This window comes from Lissotriton helveticus, chromosome 9, assembly GCF_964261635.1.
Source record: "Lissotriton helveticus chromosome 9, aLisHel1.1, whole genome shotgun sequence".
NCBI lineage: Eukaryota > Metazoa > Chordata > Amphibia > Caudata > Salamandridae > Lissotriton > Lissotriton helveticus.
Window position 1 is genome coordinate 596,803,750 of NC_136070.1, and position 18,796 is coordinate 596,822,545.

General features: G+C 47.5%; 1 protein-coding gene across 2 annotated transcripts in view; it reads right to left on the reverse strand.

Moving 5' to 3' along the window:
* The window catches only part of GANAB (glucosidase II alpha subunit), a 238,707-nt gene that overhangs the window by 23,981 nt on the left and 195,930 nt on the right, over window positions 1-18,796 (reverse strand). For both annotated transcript variants that reach the window (XM_078660606.1, XM_078660605.1), the window contains one exon: window positions 10,330-10,430. In XM_078660606.1, the coding sequence (XP_078516732.1) occupies window positions 10,330-10,430 (101 nt within the window). The remainder of the gene's footprint in view (window positions 1-10,329; window positions 10,431-18,796) is intronic.

Here is an 18,796-nt window from a genome sequence, read left to right on the forward strand (position 1 = left end):
CCCCAGAGGCCGAAGCAAGGGCAGAGGATGATGACCGAGTACGTCCATGCCCAGAATTCCCACTTGGTTCTTCTTGTCTCCTCTGCTCCAGGCCTTGGAGACAAATCTTCTCCCTGTCACGCAGGGTCCTCCTGGAGAAAGAGTGACAGATATCACAGGAGTCAGGGACATGGGTGGAAGGGAGATAGAGAATACATACTCTGTGTGGGTCAGATTTAGCCTTCTTCCTACCACACTCAGGGCACTTGTCGAATAAAGCTGGCATTTGAGACAAAAAGAGGTGGTAAAACTGGTTAAAAAACACAGCAAGAGGAAGACCCCAGACGTCGAGTGAAACACTCAAAACACTGGAAAAGTGCCACAAATTGAAGAAATACCCAACAAGCATTGGAAATGCAATAGGTCTCGCAGCATTAGAGTTAGTGCTTTTAGAATTGTTTATGGGTTTTTGTGTAAATCTTTAGCATTTTTGTTTCCTGTAGCCAATGCTAAAGAATAAAAAAAAAAAAGCCATAAACATTTCTAAAAGCTCTAACTCAAATGCTCCGAGACCTATTGCACTGTGTGAGGGTGAGGGGTTGAGGGTGAGTGAGGGTGAGTGAGGGTGAGGGTGGGTGAGGGTGGGTGAGGGTGAGTGAGGGTGAGTGAGGGGTTGAGGGTGAGTGAGGGTGAGGGGTTGAGGGTGAGTGAGGGTGAGGGGTTGAGGGTGAGTGAGAGCGAGGGTGAGTGAGGGTGAGTGAGGGTGAGTGAGAGTGAGGGTGAGTGAGGGTGAGTGAGGGTGAGTGAGGGTGAGTGAGGGTGAGTGAGGGTGAGAGTGAGTGAGGGTGAGGGTGAGAGTGAGTGAGGGTGAGTGAGGGTGAGTGAGGGTGAGTGAGGGTGAGGGTGGGTGAGGGTGAGTGAGGGTGAGGGTGGGTGAGGGTGGGTGAGGGTGAGTGAGGGTGAGTGAGGGTGAGGGTGAGTGAGGGTGAGGGGTTGATGTTGAGGGGTTGAGGGTGAGAGGGTGAGTGAGGGGTTGAGGGTGAGTGAGGGTGAGGGTGAGTTAGGGTGAGGGGTTGAGGGTGAGTGAGGGTGAGGGGTTGAGGGTGAGTGAGGATGAGTGAGAGTGAGGGTGAGTGAGGGGTTGAGGGTGAGTGTACAGCCTGCTTCAATAACCACGTTTTCAGGTAGTTTCTAAACTTCACACTTCCATACAGGGAGAGAAACGAAACAATTCAGAAATATTCAGAATATTGGAAGAGCGGAAACTGTGGAGGCTGGGAGGGAGGGGGGAGGCGGGGTTCGAAAAATGGTAGACATTGTGAGAATTGGCAGAGTACTACAGAGAATGAGAAAAATAAATTGTGGGCGTGGAGGGTAATTGAAGAGCGCAATCGGAGAGGCAAAGAAATAATGACTAGAACTAAAGCGACCAAAGGAATTAAAATGAACGGATTAAACAGATATGAAATAAGTGCATCCATTGCATGTGCTTGTACTATCAAATTAACTGTGCAGTTCTACGCTGTTCCCCTGTAAACACTTGTAAAGCACGCAAAGTCCTTCTTAGATTTAAAGATTTACTTCTCAGCACGAGCTTTTCTTGGTCGCAGTTTTCGATTTTCTGTATATTCTGATATTTCGATCCATTAGCTATTTCTGGGAGAGTCCAACAACATATGACAGGCTGTGAAAGGAAAGTAAAAGTTAAAGAGACAGAAAAGCACGAGACACGGAGAGAATTTCGCGTGAACTAAATCCCGCGGGATCCGAGTTTAAGAGGGCCTGCACGAGGAGAGCGAGCCGAGCCGTTCCATCTGAATGGAAACACTTCTGCAGTGCTCTGAAGCTGGCTATAAATATTTGAAAACATCAAAGGCGGTTGTGTTAAATTAAAAATGCTGTCGCACAGATAGGAACTAGCCGCGGGGGCTGCCAGCTCCGACATGTGAGCCTGGGATCAGACACAAAGAGGCAGAGCAGCAGCAAGGCAAGAAGAGAGCCGGGGAGTGAGCGAGAGAGAGAGCGACAGCAGAGGGGAGAGCAACGGAGAGACGTGGGGAGAGACCAGGGGTGAGGGGATACAGCAGGGGGGGGGGGGGGTGAGGGGATACAGCGGGGGAGGCAGTCACAGCACGCTAGGAAGAGAATAGACTCAGAGCTTCATATTGTCTGTTTGGTCACGGATTAGCAGCGTAAACTGTGAATAATCACGTTTTTATCGAAAAAACAGTGGTGTGGAAAAATGTATATTTACGACTTGGCTCTGATTTTAACATGGCCATAGCAAATAGTTAAGGCAGCACAGTATCCCATGCTTTCTAGCGGCAGGCAGGCAGGGGAGGAGAGGAGGAGGGGGGAGGAGAGTAGGGGAAGCACGGCCTAGCGGCCGTGCAATCAAGTAGTGAGGGGGCGGAGCTGGGGGAGGGTGCGAGAGAGAGTAGGCAAGGCTAGCGGCAGGCAGGCAGGGGAGGAGAGGAGGAGGGGGGAGGAGAGTAGGGGAGGCACGGCCTAGCGGCCGTGCAATCAAGTAGTGAGGGGGCGGAGCTGGGGGAGGCTGTGGAAGAGAGTAGGCAAGGCGACACGGCGGGAGGGGGCGGAGCGGGTAAACAAAGACGGACATGCACGCGCCCGTGACTTTTAAGGTCAATGCGCATGCGCATAAGCTTAATGCGCATGCGCATTGACCTTAAAAGTCACGGGCACTGCAAGGAATCGCCACGATTCCTTGCAGTGTGGATAAAGAGTGGATGAGCCCCTATAGTCTCGCTTGCTCGATGCGCATGCGCATCGACAGGCGAGACCTAAAAAGGGAGAGCTCAATTCTCCAGGGTCCTGCTAGCAGGAGCCGGAAAAAAGAACTGAAAGTAAGAGGACTTTGGCTGTGCATCCTGGGATACTGAGTGTGAGAAAGTGGCTCTATATATACTGGACAATAAGGTAGTACAGTGTGTATAGAGTCCACAAACCCCAAAGGTATAACAGAGGTTAAAGTCAGGACTGACCTTACTCTCCAAAGTGGTAGCTTGGTCGAGCAGTAAGGCAGTACCAGAGGACAGTGTTTAAGCATTTGTTGTACACACTCAGTCAGCAAAAGGTTTCACACACTCAAGAACTGAACTCCAGGCCAATTGTTGTTATATCCTCAGATATAGTTGTTTTATTTTTAGAACCAACAGTTATAAAAATATACTTTTTCAAGGTACGAGTACTCATGTAAATACTTTGCAGAGGAGCAATAAGTTTGTACACACAATAATTACAGGATAGCTAATAAGCAATGCAGTTCTGAAACACACTCTAGCATTGAGCTCAATGGGTTTTTCATAGGTAAGTACAGTTAATTACTTTATGGATTACTTTAGTAGTCCCAGGACTAGATCTTAGATTCAGTCCTGGGGTGCAAGCTGAAACCAGATTAGCAAAAACGTTTTAGTTACTGTGCGGAATTTTCTTGAATATAAAGCGGTTTTAAAAGTTCACACTTAGAAACTTTTCAAGGTGATTCTGACAATGTTATTCAATGGGAGGAAATTCAGGTTACAGGTAAACTACGATCGCGTTACTTTTGTAGCCCAGCACTAGTCTCCTAGGTCCAGCACTGGGGGCTTAACTCAAAACAGGTAGGTAATTGCGTTTCAGTATTTCGTACGATTTTTATAGAATATTTACAGTTTTCAAAAGAAGACACTTCGAAGAAATTTCATAGAAAAGCAGCCAATGGGTTCCTATGGAGAAAATACAGGTTACTAGTAAACCCGCTAGGGATTACTTTTGCGGTTCAGTACTGGGCTGAAACGTACAGCACTGGCTTCTCTCCTGATCACAGGTGAGTATTTTCGAATTCGGACTTTGGCTGATTTTATAGGAGTATTTTCAGTTTTCCAAACTTCACACAAAAATTTTTAGAGTAAAAATGGGTCAATGTTATCCAATGGCAGGTAAGTGAATTACCGGTTTCCAGGTGAGTACTTGGTTGGTGAAGTTAGGGTTCTGGGCGTAGACTCAGGGGTCCCCCAGGATCAGGTGAGTACAGTTAGTTTAGTCCCAGCGGCGCAGGGGTGGCCGGGTGCAGAGGTAGGTGTAGGCCCAATGTTATCAAATGAGGGAAGGGGGGCCTTCGGTTGGTGGAGACTGGCTAGCAGGCCACGCGGCTCTAGGAGCTGGGCTCCTGGTCACTTGCTCAGGGCAAAAGGGGGGGGGGGGGGGGAGTAAGACAGGACAGAGAGGTCACAGCCAGCGGCACTCGGGCGGCTGGGTGCAGGGTGCTTTTGAGCCGTCGGGCGCTCAATGTTATCCAATGAGGATCTTGAAAAAGGAACAAAGGCAGCAGGCTCGGGGACGGTGACTGTGACTCTCCAGGGGCGACCAGCACTTCGAGAGGTAAGTTGGGATCTTGGAGCACAGGTAGGTACCCCAAAGGGAGGCACAGGGGGCCGCGGAGCGCCGGGTGCAGGGGTGTCTTTGGGGGTCGGAAAAGCTTACCCTCGGCTGGTCGCGTTTGGTTTTGGCCCCTGGTTCTGAGTCTGCAGGAGTTGGCTGGTTCGTCGAGGAGGGTCTTTGGGCACTGGACTTCGGGTCCCAGTCGCCGGGGGGTCGTCCTCGCGGTCTTGGTTCGGGTTGGCCCGGCCCGGGCTCGGCTGGTGCAGAGTGGGCTGGTCCGGAGCTTCCTGGTGGGCATCAGGTGGGTTGTTGCAGCAGAGCCTCTGCTGATGGGCGTCCCAATCTTCGAGAGGGTCAAGGCAGGCAGGTCCTCTGGGTGTCCCAAGGTTGCGGTCCGCTGAGGTCCCTAGGATTAGGCAGGAGCAGGTTCCAGGATCAACAGGCCGGTAGGGCTGGGGCCAAGTAAGCTGCTGTTGTCCTTTTAGCAGCTGCGCGGCGGGTCTTCTTCTTGATCTACTTTCTTCTTTTGAGATCGGGATCTGAGGAAGGAAGGTTCAGGGAGCCCCTAAATAATACATTTAGGGGCGTTACAGGTAGGGCAAGGGCAGGGACCAATGGGTCCCTGTCCTGGGGTGAGGACAACCCTAGCCTGCTCCTCTCCTGTGGAGGGGGGCAGGAGCCTAGCTGGGATTGGGCATGGCTCCCCATCTACAAGATGGCCGGAGCCCGGTGTCGTGCTTCACCCCGCCTCCTCCACCTGAGAGGTGGCGTTGGCAAAGGTTGGCACACCCTCCTTCTTGATGTAGTTTTTCCCGCCAGTCTTCCCGCCAGAGTGGGGGTAGAACGGGTGGGGGGCCAGTTGCTGGGTACAGCAAATGGTCTGGAGAAGCTCTCAGAGGCGGTATGCCTTTGAAGCTTCCCCCTGTTCATCCTGGGGGAGGAGACATATCACCTCACCCAGGATGTGTATTGTTGCAGGCCCAGGAGAGAGGGGGCTCTCCACCCAGGGGTCCGGCAACATGTCTGCTGAGTGGCAGCATCTGTAGCCACTCAGACCAGACGTGGATTGTAGGTTCGGGTTTTGGAGGGCATCTCTAAGATGCCCTCTCGTGCATTTTACATTAAATCCCACACTGACATCAGTGTGGGTTTAATGTGCTGAGAAGTTTGGTGCCAAACTTGTCAGTCTTCACTGTAGCCATTATGGTGCTGTGGAGTTCGTAATGACAACCTCCAGGCACCATATACTCTTAAATGGCATCACTGCACTTACAGTGCCCAGGAATGGCCCTGGGTACTGTAGGGGCACAGGGCTCAGGCCCTTGTGTCCTCACCTCTGGCATAGAGAACCCAGCTAGAGGGGTGAATGAAGTATGTCGGGCAGTGGGTTCTGTGGGCATGGCACACAGGGATGTGTGCCATGTCGACTCTTGTTTTAGTTCTGGACTTAGGCACTCAGCCTGCAAAGGCAGGGTGTGGGTGCCAGGGTACAGGGCCCCTGAGGGTGGCACAATAAGTGCTGCAGCCCTCAGGGGTCTCCTCTGGTCACCATGCCCTGGGTACCTAGAGTACCATTTACTGGGGGCTGACAGGTGGCCAGAGGTGCCAATTGGGTATTTTGTTTCAGCATAGCTTTTCTTTTTAGGGAAGGAACACAGGCCCTGGGTACCTGGTTGGCAGGGACCCAGGGCACACTCAGTCAAGCACATCAGCAGTTCAGAAAAAAGTGGGGGGGAATACCAAGGCAAGAAAGATGGCACTTTCTCACACTGAGGGTCTCTGGAGAGTTCCTAAAAGGCACGGTATCCCTTTTCCAGACACATAATGGCAGCCTATGGGGGCTTGTCTGTCCAACCCTTCCTCTCTATCATTTCAAGGATTTTGGTGAAGGGAAGTTTCTCTATGGGTGAAACTTGGCAAGATGTGTAAAATTTTATCTTATTTGGCTATCCTTTTCACTTTAAGTTGAAGTACTGGCCAGTGTAGCCTTGTAATTATAGGCTGCATTATTTGTCTTTGATTTTCTCTTAAGTGTCTATGCAGGGCTGCAAAGGAGGCAGTTTAAGAGATTATTTTTGATTGCTCCGGGGTCCCCGCACATGGGCGGGACTATTCACTAGATTATGACTATACACAGAGATCCCCTACTACAGAAGCGTCAAAGGCTTGCCGCCTTTGTGAGCTGCCCCAGCCATTTCTGCCCTCAGCAACTGGCCCACACCGGTTTTGATCCCAACTTTGGGTGGGAGATTCGGCGGGAAAACTAAGTTAAGAGGAAAGTTGTGCCCACCTCTGCCAAGCCCACCCCTCAGGTGGGGGAGGTAAGGTGAAGCACAACACTCAGTCCTCGCCTTCTTGAAGATGGGGGGGACCCAGCCAACCAGAGAGGCTTATGTCACTCTCCCACTGTAGGGTGGCATAATAGGAACCCAGAGGACAGGCCCTGCCTTTCCCAACCAGACTGACTCCCATGAGCCCCGGATTTGCTCACCAACAGCTAAATCCGTGAGTCTGCACCAGACTCCCACAGCTCGAGTTAGAGTGGCCCAACACCACGAGGAGGTATCCCCGGCGATCCTGTCCTGGGATCTGGTGATCCCTGACCTGCCTAGAGTCTCCCAATGACGACTGTAGCCCCTTTCTGAATGATCCCCCCCGACCGGAGTCGGTAAGTAGATTCTGACGCCAAAAGAGACCCCTGCACCTGATGCCCCATGGCCTTGGGTGGTCCAACCAACGGTATCCAGGCATCCCAACTTACCTCTCCAACCAGGAGTCGCCTCCAGAGGATCTTCGTGGATGAGCCTGCAGTGTTTGTTCAAACCTGACAATCCTCACTGAAAGTAACAGGCACCGGACGCTAAAACAGCACCCTGCACCCAACCGCCCTAGTGCCACTGTGGGTGTCCTTTCAGTGCTTACTTGAACTCCCTTTTGCCCTGAGCTTAAGTCCAGGAGCTTTGCTCCCTCAACCTTGTGGCCTGCCCGTGAGCAGCCACCAACCGGAGGTCCCCTATTCCTCACTGGATAACACTGGGCCTCAGCACTCTGTACCCGGCCGCCCTAGTGCCGCTAAGGGTGCTTTGAGAGTGTATCATTGGCCCTGGGGGAACTCTGGTACTAACCCTGGAAAACCAACTCCCTAAACGGAGTACTTACTGTTCAACTGATAACTTAATTTCCCCTCCATAGGATTGCCTTGACTGCTTTTCTGTGAAAAATATTTGAAGTGTGGAGTTGGAAAAGTACAAAGTAATCTGAAAAGTAATTCCCATTGTTTTATGAACAAGTGATTCACCTGTAACCAATCCAATTGCATTAAACTGCATCCAAACTGTATTTAACTGCATTTTTCTTGCAAAGTACTATTACACTTACCTGTACAAGGCCTGGCTAGTTCTAGAATAAAATACAACTAAATAATATTTTTGGAAAAAAAAAATTGGTCAGAGTTCAGTCTCCGAGTGTGTGACATCATTTGTACAATAAATGTTTAACACTGACCTCTGATAAAGCATTACTGCTTGCCCACACTACCACAAATAGAGAGTAAGGTATCATCTACTTTAGCCTCTGCATCCCTTTGAGGATTCACTGGACTCTGTGCACACTAAACCTTACTTTGATATAGTATATGCGGAGCCAGCTTCCTACAACTCCCAGTCAAAATCACACCAAATACAGGCAAAAAGTGGAGGTGACCATGTCAAAAAGAAGCACTTTCCTACAGGGGTCTAGAACAGACATGTCTGTTCAGTATCACTGGAGCTTTACTTGAATGAAGGATGAGTGATTGCATTGCTCAATGGGCCCATCCACAGATTAGTCTGTTGACCTCAGGGAGCCAGTGACAAGGTTGGAGCACTGGTGTGATGTGCTTTGCTAGGCGAAGGTTTGGTAAACAGTGCCCTCTTGGGGAATTTAGAAAAAACTTTAGCTATGGTTTATACAAAGTATGCAACAGTGGAATAGATTAGAAAGCATAATAAATGTACAAACCTTTGCCAAACGATGGATCACCTCCTGATTATCACCAAGACATAAACCACATGACGGAATGCATTTAAAACATCACATATGCAATATTTCTTGAACTAAGGAAATAGAAATCTAGTTGGTCAAGATCTACCACACTGTGGACTGGTGCCTATGAATTCCTTCCCATTAGTCTATTCCTTGAAAATGTTTGTGAAGTTCAGGCTTTATAGAAATGCTAAATATCTTAGACATGTTTCTGTCCCACCTAAAGATCACTGCAAGTTATTCTATAGTTTGTAACTAGCACCCCACCTAGAGAAGAAGAGTGGTGAATAGAAGCTAAATGGTACACATCTGCTGAACAAAGAGCCACACTCGAAGTTGTGTCCATCATGTGCATCGTTTGGCCTAGTCCGTGCTCAAATCATAAAACCCATGACTTCACCTTTAAACCACACATCTAACACCGTTACCTGTAGGGACTTGCTTTATAACTGATCAGGAAATACCTCTACAAAAAATAGACCCATCAACAGCTGCAAACTTGTCTCCCTACTCCCATTTTCTGTAAAACCCTTTAGCAGTGTTTCGTCTCGCCGTATATCTCAGCCTCCCAGACAAATCATAACTTACACCAATTTCTCGTTATCTCTATGCAGATGAAACCCAACTTTTTTTTTACATAATTTTCACTAAAAACCTGCAAACCCAAATTTCCAACTGCCTCACAGTCAAATGCCACTGATATGATCACCTTAGGCTAAATCAACTAGAACTAAAATAATCTACTTTACTACCTCTTCAGCACCTGCATACCTGCTTTACCCTATCTGGTTCTCCAAGACATTCTACCTCACACACTGTGAACCATAAATCTCCTTATCCATGGCAAAGCTTCCATGAACATGCCACAGCCACATTGCAACTACTGCCTATTTGAAAAATGTGTCTACACATTTCCTTTCACATGGAGAAGTCACCAATATTCACACTGGCTTAAGTTCTACTTTACTATCGCGACTGTCTTCTAGTTGAGCTTGTGTGTACTCTTTTTCCCGGTTAGATAGAGCACTGAAATGTGCCACAAGGGTCCCATCATAATCTGTCCAAACACACTTCTATCTGTCAGCTAAGAACAACCTGCTATAAGTTATTGATCCTGATCTTCAAAGCCTTAATAATTCTTCCAAAAACTGCCTCTTCTTTGCAGGTAAGTTTGAACTTGAAAGTTTCGTTCATGGAATGTTAAACCCTAGTCTACCCCAACCCACTTTGTGCGACTTCCTGATTTTGGCCCTTCTACTTACTGGCATCCCTACAATGGAGCTCTCCCCCATCTGAAAGATGCTTTCCGCTAACCAGCATCAAGACTGCTCTCGAGGATCACCAAATGTTAGGACATCGTCAACATCTACACCCCAAGCGCTCTTCACTAAACCGGACATTGTAAATGTATATAAATTAAAGACATATTCATACTGTCTATGTAAAACCCCTATCACCGATCAATAACCAGAACATCCTCAGTAGGTTTCCATGCTTATAACAGACTACATACTGTTCAACTGTTCCTATGAACCGTATTTTTTATTCAGGTTTCTGTTGCTACAGTAAATACAAATAAATGACAGCAAATTAAGAGGCAAGGAAGGTATGCAAGAAGGGGAAAGCAACAAGGTAGAAATGATGGCGACTAAGAAAGGACAGTAATGTGGAGGGGTCACAGAAAAGGTTAAATGTAGATCACTGAAATATAAAAGGAGTGACTGGAGAAAAGCATTGGTAAGAAGAGGCAGATCACACTGATCAGTTACAGACCTCATCAGTGCAGAGGTGGAATTAGGTCATACAGAACTTGCAAGATGTCCCAAGATTGGGGCGAGAGGAGGAAATGGTTGCACCTTTCTAGTGCCAATTTAAAAGGTCATGAATCTCCCTCCCTTCGGAGCAAGACTCGGTAGCGCAGGCTACTGAAAAAAGGCAAATACTCACCAGAAAGTCGAACATAGACAGTGGCTGGTTTTGCAGATCCCAAGATCACCACACGCTCAACCCAGGCCAGAGTGTCGAACTGACCGCGGGGGTCTGCAGAGCTGCAAAACAGGAAGGAACAAAATTGAAGCAATGTAAAACTCTCAGACAACCTCACTATTCCTCCTTCACAAAAAGGTTTAACAAAAAGTGATTTTTTGGAATCAGGGTTCACCATCAAGGTAATCTTTACTGAAAGCATTGACCATTTCTGCCAATGAGTAGTATCATTGAGCACTTCTAAAAACTGAAGTTGTTCCTTTAGTTTTTTAGCATATTACATTAGACAGTATGAAAAGTTATTTTCTTTTAAACAGTTTTTTTCTTTTAAAATGATTCCAATCAAAATTAGAAAATAAATGTGAACGGACAATACTGATTCAGCTCTGTCCAATGCTTTAAAAAACATATATAAAATATATTTAAAATATAAAAAAAGAATTGCAGGAGATTGTACCCAGAAAGGCAGCAGCTTCTAAGACCTGGAACAGGGTGGCACAGCTAACCGGGTCTCAGGATGGTTACTACTCTTTGGTGATTACTTTTACTGCCCCACACCATTACCCTTTCCTGTGGTCAGAACACAGGACAAAGTCGCTGTCAAGCCACTTCACGTAGGTAAGCTTCCCTGACTCGTGGCGCCTCTATCTTTCCAGTGTTTTGTCTAAGGGAAAACAGAGTTTTGCTCCATCCGACAATTTGTGCAGGGTTAGTGAACAGCAAGGACAAGCACAGACACCCCTAACCCATGCCACAGCAGAGTAACCTGCACTGACAATCAATAGCATGAACTGAGAGCAGTAGGAAGTGGACCATGCACATGACAAGACTAAATCGTGAACAGGCTACAGATCGTGAATACTGTGAATGAGTGACAAGTAAAGGGAACCACTGGGCAAATTACTTAGGACTCCTTTGGAGGAAAGGGACTGGATCCTCACTAATTGACCATACAGAACTGTGGTCCAGCTGGTGTTACAGAGCTGATGTGCTTATCATCCACTTAAGTCCTTTCAAAGTAGCCCCTAGTCATGAAATGTCTCAAGTTTAAGTGCAGAGTCAAGTTGCAGAGGAATATGTCGAAGAGCCGGAGAGGTCTGCTAGTCCTATAATGCTTCACCATTACTGGAACGAAGTCAAAGAATAGTGAGGCACAGTTCTTCAAGCCCCCTATATAGTCACAGAAGGGGCAAACTGATGATCAGATCCGATGTTGGAAACTGTCAACGCTGAATGGTCTGTTACAGCAATAAAACATAACTTAGAGCTCTTCTCTGATCGGGCAAAAGGATGGAAGAAAGTCTGATTGCCTGAGTCGAGAAGTTGGAGTGATACTGCTGTCACAGATGCAGCTTTGGTGGACACGGAGGATGGGGGAGGCATAGGTGGGGATACGTCTGTGATGGTCACTTGACTTAAGAGTGTGTATTCTGCAGCATGCTTTAAGTTAGTTGGAGATCTGCTATGGTGATCAATTGCTCTTTCCCCCAACCTCAGTACAGACACAATTAAGTTAAGGAGGAACTTAAACTGCTGATATCTGGATGTTCCCTACCCACTGAAAATGAAGGTGAAGCACGAGTGAAAGTAATACTGTTTTGCACAAACTGAAGGGTTTAAAATATTTAGTCTTAATGGGGGTGCAAAGGCGTCATGATGCTTCAAAAAGTAAAAGCTGGCAGGAGGAACTGGTCAGCCTAAGAATCTACTAGTGGAGGAATTGAGGATGTATATTAAGAGCAGGTTCCTCAGTGGGGTTTGTTATTCAAGGATTATTTTACTTTTGTTGCTTCCATCTCAATCTACTGTGTTTCCTGTTTACGTCCGAGTTACACTGCTTTATTTTACTGAACTGTATACATCAGTACAATTTTCTGTAAATTTGATGTTTTGGTAGAGCACCACGAGCAGCAGTTGGGCCCATGTTCTAATGACGCTCAACATTGACTTTACCCACAGTTAGAAAACTTGGAGCTGAAACAGACATTGCTCCATTAAGGAGGATACCAGATCCACCGACCTGTAGCAAATCAATTATGCACACCATTAATTTCATTGTTTAGGGACTGTTTAGGACTTCAATGAACATTCTTAAGATGGGTAGCTATGACTGGAAATAAGAAAATTAACTTACCTTTGGTAACAATATTCCTGGTTGATAAGGATTATGTTACTTACCCTGTAGGCAAATGTTCTTGGCATTTAGTGCTGTAGATTCACATGCTTTGCATAAGTCTGCCATCTAGTGTTTGGCTCGGATGATCACAAGTTGTTTTTGTTCCAAGAAGTTTTCTTCGAGTCACGAAGCTGTGTGACTCCTCCTCTTGGTGAAACTGCGCATGGTCAACAACTCCATTTCCAGATTGTTTTGTCGTAGATCGGTGAGAATGGAGAAGTAATATGTATCATTAATGTGATGTCCATGCAGTAATGATGTAAGTATATAAAGTACATAAACTGTAAACTGTACATGTGAATCTAAAACATTACATGCCAAGAACAGATTCTTACAGAGTATGTAACAATCCGTTTCAGGCATGTTTGCTGTAGATACACATGCTTTGCATACACTGTAAAGCAGTGCCTCTCCCTAGGCAGTGGTTCACATGTGGGGGTTGCAGTTTTTTGATCAATAGTTTTTAGAATAGCTTGGCCAACAATGGCTGTAGACATGCAAAGATACATTAATGTTTTGGGGATGTGTGTGGAGTGGACCATGTTGCGGCTCTGCAAATATCAGCAATCGAAATGTTCCCTAAAAAGCCAGAGAAGACATCACTTTCCTAGTAGATTGAGCTTTAGAAGGAACAGGTAAAAGTATTTTAGCTTTAGCATAGAACGTTTGTATGCATTTGACTATCCATCTTGAAAATCCTGATTTAGAAATTGTGTTTCCTATGTGAGGAGGTGTGAATGCAATAAATAATTGCTTAGTCTTTATGAATGTTTTGGTCCTGTCAATATAATACATTAGAGCTCTTTTAACATCTAAAGTATGTAAAGCTCTCTCTGCAACTTTATCTGGCTGCAGAAAGAAAACAGGTAATTCTATTTATTGATTAATATGAAAGTTGGAAACCACTTTTGGAAGGAATTTAGGGTTTGCTCTAAGTAGTACCTTGTCCCTATGAAGTTTGAAGAAAGGTTCCTCAAGTGTTAGTACCTGAATTTCACTGACTCTTCTTAGTGAATTAATAGCAATAAAAAAGATGAGTTCCAGTATAAATATTGCAATTGATGGGTGGAGTGGTTCAAATGGAGGCCCCATAGGTCTTGTTAGTACGATGCTTTAGTTCCATGCTGGTGCAAGTCTAGAAGGAAAGATTATTTTAAGTCATTCCATGAAAGCTTTGATAACAGGGATTTTAATTAATGACAAATGTTGCCCATGTTGCTTACAAATGCAATACGTAATTATTGTTTATACTTTTGCATTGAGTGGGTTGGTTTTGTTTCTGACAGTATATAATAAATCTTTTCCAATTAGCCATATAGCATTGCCTTGTGATGGGTTTGCAATCTTCTTTAAGAATGTCCATACACTGCTGTGGTAATGAATATGCTACTTACCAGTATGCATCTGTTCTTGGCATGTAGGGCTGCTAACATTCATATCTTAGCATTAGATCGCCGCCTAGTGTTGGGTCCGGATGATCGCACATTGTTGTCCTGGAAGAGTCTTCGAAGTATCCTGAGATAGGTGGCTCCTCCCCTGGACTACAGTGCGCATGGGCATCGGCTCCATCCCCAGATTGTTTTTCGCCATTGTGGCAGGAGATGGAGTGAAAAGTGTAAAGGATGTCCATGCTAATGAATAAATACAATAGTATATCTGCAGCTGCGACAGGCACCGGGGAGGAGGGCGGGCGATATGAATGTTAGCAGCCCTACATGCCAAGAACAGATGCATACTGGTAAGTAGCATATTCAGTTCGAGGCATGTGGGCTGCTAAATTCATATCTTAGCATAGAATACATAGCAGTCCCTCCATCAGCGGCGGTTGCCCGTGCCAGCTGCAGAAACCTGAAAAAGTGTTTTGAGAACAGCCTGTCCTACAGCAGCTTGCTGCTTGGAATGCACATCAACACAGTAGTGTTTTGTAAAGGTGTGTGGTGTAACCCACGTGGCTGCTCTGCAAATATCCTCTAAAGGAATGTTCCCTAGGAAAGCCATGGATGCCCCCAGTTTGCGTGTGGAGTGCGCCCTTGGGGGTATTGTTAAAGTGCGCTTGGCCTTTTGATAACATATCTGGATGCACTTAACAATCCATCTGGCTATCCCTGCTTTGGAAATAGGGTTGCCTTTGTGTTGTGGTGCGAAGGCAACAAAAAGTTGTTTTGTCTTTCTAAAGGGTTGTGTTCTGTCTATGTAGTACATCAACGCCCTCCGTACATCTAAGGTATGGAGCATTCTTTCTGCCACCGTCTGCGGGTTTTGAAAGAATGCTGGCAAGTCAATAGTTTGGTTGAGATGAAACTGTGACACCACCTTCGGAAGGAATTTGGGGTTAGTGCGTAGCACTACCCTATTTGGATGAATTTGAATGAATGGCTCTTGGATTGTGAGCGCTTGCAGCTCACTGACACGCCTCAGAGACGTAATAGCTACCAAGAAAGCTACTTTCCACGTAAGGAACTGGAGTTCACACGAGTGCAGTGGCTCAAATGGCGGTCCCATCAGTCTGGTGAGAACGACATTGAGGTTCCACACCGGAGCTGGCGGTGTTCTTGGGGGAATGACTCGTTTCAGACCTTCAAGGAAGGCTTTAATGGCGGGCACTCTGAAGACAGAGAGATGCTGCCTGTTTTGAAGATAAGCCGCTATGGCGGATAGATGTATCCGAATGGAAGTGTACGCTAGATTGCACTTGTAAAGATGCAACAGATAGCAAATGATGTTGGGGATAGATGCATCTAGCGGGTTGATGTCATTGGCCGTACAGTAAATGACAAAACGCTTCCATTTTGCAGCATAGCATGCTCTGGTAGTTGGCTTCCTTGCCTCCTTGATGATGTTCATGCATTCTGGAGGTAGGTTAAGGTATCCAAACTCTAGGACTTCAGGAGCCAGATCGCCAGGTTGAGCTGTTGCGGATCTGGATGCTGAATTTCTCCATGGTTCTGCGTCAAAAGACTGGGCGTGAGGCGCAGTCTTTGATGCGGCACCACTGAGAGTTCGAGGAACGTGGTGTACCAAGCCTGGCGCGCCCACGTTGGAGCAACTAGGATGAGAGTCATCGCGTGCTGCCTTAGCTTTCTTGCGACCAGCGGTATCAGAGGGGCTGGCGGAAAAGCGTACGCAAATTTGCCTGACCAGTTCATCCATATCGCATTCCACTGCGACTGTGGGTGAGGGAACCTGGCGGCAAAGTGTTGGCATTTTGCGTTTTCTTTTGTGGCAAACAGGTCTATCTCCGGATGACCCCACTGTTGGAAGTACGGGTGGAGGACAGATGGGTGTATCTCCCACTCGTGCATTTGATGGCTGTACCTGCTGAGCAGATCCGCCATCTGGTTGTCCTTCCCTGGGAGGTGTTCTGCCATGAGGAAAATGTTCCTCTGAATGGCCCACTTCCACATGCTCTGAGCCAGATGAGACAGCTGTGGCGAGTGGGTGCCTCCCTGCTTTTGAATGTAGTACATCGCAGTCATGTTGTCCGTCCGGACTAACACTACCTTGTTGCACAGATGTACAATGAAGGACTTGATCGCCATGAAGATTGCCATCAGTTCTAGATAGTTGATGTGCATCTTTTGCTGCTGCGTCGTCCATAGTCCCTGCACTGTGTAAGTGAGCAGATGAGCTCCCCATCCCTGGAGAGATGCGTCCGTCGTCAGGATAATCTGCGGCACAGGCTCTTGGAACAGTCGGCCTTTGCAAAGGTTGTGTGGAGTCCACCAATGCAGAGAGTCGTATGCCCGACTGGTAACCAACACTAGGTCTGTCAATTGCCCCTGAGCCTGTGTCCACTGATTCGCTAAGCACTCCTGGATCGGGCGCATATGTAACCGTGCGTGAGGGACTATGAAGATGCAGGAGGCCATCATGCCTATCAACTGCATGAATACTCTCGCTGGAAGCGAGTGTTGTGGTCTGAACTTTTGGATCAGAGACTGCATGCTGTCTATCCTGACCTGGTTTGGCTGAGCCATGGCCGTCAGGGTGTTGATCGTCGCACCTAGGAACTGCCGGACATGTGCTGGTTGTAGATGCGACTTTGGGTAGTTCAGCGAGAAACCCAGATTGTGAAGAAGGTGAATTGTAGTCGACATGTCCGCGGCGCACTGTCGTTCCGACTCGGCTTGCACGAGCCAGTCGTCGAGGTAGGGGTAGACATGGATGTTCTGCCTCCTGAGGTGCGCTGCTACTGTCGCCAGACACTTGGTAAACACCCTTGGGGCTGTGGTGACTCCAAAGGGTAAGACCTTGAACTGGTAATGCTTGCCTTGAATAGTGAACCTGAGGTATTTTCTGTGGGACGGGTGTAGTGGAATGTGGAAATAAGCATCCTTGAGATCTAAGGTTGCTAAGAAGTCCCCTTGGTTTAGCAAGGGAAGAATCTGCTGCAGTGTAAGCATGTGGAAATGTTCTGACAGTATGTACAGGTTGAGGGGGCGTAGATCTAGAATGGGTCTGAGAGATCCGTCCTTCTTTGGAATAAGGAAGTACAGGGAATACACCCCTGTGCCTTCCTCTCTCACCGGCACGAGCTCGATTGCTCCTTTTTGCAGCATCACCACTACTTCCTGCTGCAATAAGAGCAAGTGCTCTGCGGACATAGGCCTTTGCCTTGGCAGGATGTTGGGTGGAGTGGATTTCAACTCTAGGCAATAACCATACTGGACTAGTTGTCGCACCCACCTGTCTGTGGTGATGTTTCTCCAGACGGGCAGGAACTGCTGCAGTCTCCCCCCGACAGGTGTTAAGTGGTCGGGGGGCAGTGACGGAGAGTCACTGTTTGCTTGGGGTAGAGGAGCGGGAGCTGTTGTTTCCTCTGCCGCGACCTCTGTTGCTGTTATTTCTGTAACCTCCCTTGTTCTGCTTTTGGAACGAGGATTGTGCTCCACCTTTTGAGAACTGAGATTGTTGACCCATTTGTCCTCTGGTGACTCCACGTGCACCTGAGCGACGAAAATTGTTGCCACGAAACTGTTGCGACTGGAGGGCCCCCATGGACTTGGCAGTTTCTGTGTCTTTTTTTATTTTTTCTAGGGTGGTGTCAACATCTGGACCAAACAGACTATCAGGATTGACTGGCTGATTAAGAATGGTTGTCTGAATATCTGGTTTAAACCCCGAGATGCGGAGCCACGCCTGTCGTCTCAGCATAACGCTAGTGTTGATAGCTCTAGCAGCTGTGTCTGCGGCGTCAAGTGCACACTTGATGGCTTCGTTTGAGATTAGCTTCCCCTCCTCAATAAGCAGTTTGGTGCCTTCTTGGAACTTTGGAGGCAGGTGTTGTATAACCTGTTCTAGGGTGTCGTAATGCGCCCTATCGTAACGTGCTAAGAGTGCCTGTGTATTGGCAATGCGCCAAAAGTTTGCGGCCTGCGCAGCTACTCTTTTGCCCCCTGCCTCTAGCACTTTGGACTCCTTATCCGGGGGAGGAGCTTCACCCGTTGTCTGGGAGTTGGCACGTTTCCTGGCATTGGCGACCACAAGAGAGTCCAGTGGCAACTGTCCCCGAATGTATGCGGGGTCCGCAGGTGCAGGTCTGTACTTCTTTTCAATGCGTGGATTGACCACTCGTGCCCTGGTAGGCTCCTTAAAGATATCCCCCGCATGCTTGAGGACTCCCTTAAGCATAGGCAGCGTTTTTACTGTCCTTTCAGAGACTGAGAATGTGTCGAAAAGGAAGTCTTCTTCTATCGGGTCAGCATGCATGTCCACATCATGATTGGCCGCTGCCCTCTCAAGTAGCGCATGAAAACCTGCTGAATCCTCAGTTGGGGATGCACGTGCATTAAAAAGCTGCGGGTCCTGCCCCACATTTTGGGTGCCCTGGTCACCAGTGTCATCATATGAATCCGGTTGTGCATCTGGTTCATTGATAGGGAAATTGTATTGCTCATCCTCATCATACCCCTCACCCGCAGAGTGTTCTGGTGAGGGAGTAGGGCTCCGTCTTGGAGGAGGCAGGATTGGTTCCGTGAGGCCTGAAGCATCAAGGGGCACCCTTTTCTTTTTCAGTGGGATGACATATGAGTCCACTGACTCTGAAGTTATTTTCCTCTTATAGAGGGTCAATTTGCCGGTGTCTGCGTCGATGAACTGCTCTGAATCATCCTCTGATTCGAGTACCCGACGTGGAAGTGGGCCAGCCGTTGAAGAAACCGTCTTCTTCGGTGCCGATTTGGTGGAAAAGGCTTTCGGCGCCTCCTTTGGCGGCAAAACAAAGAGAAGTTTGCCAGAAGGCTTCGCTGGATT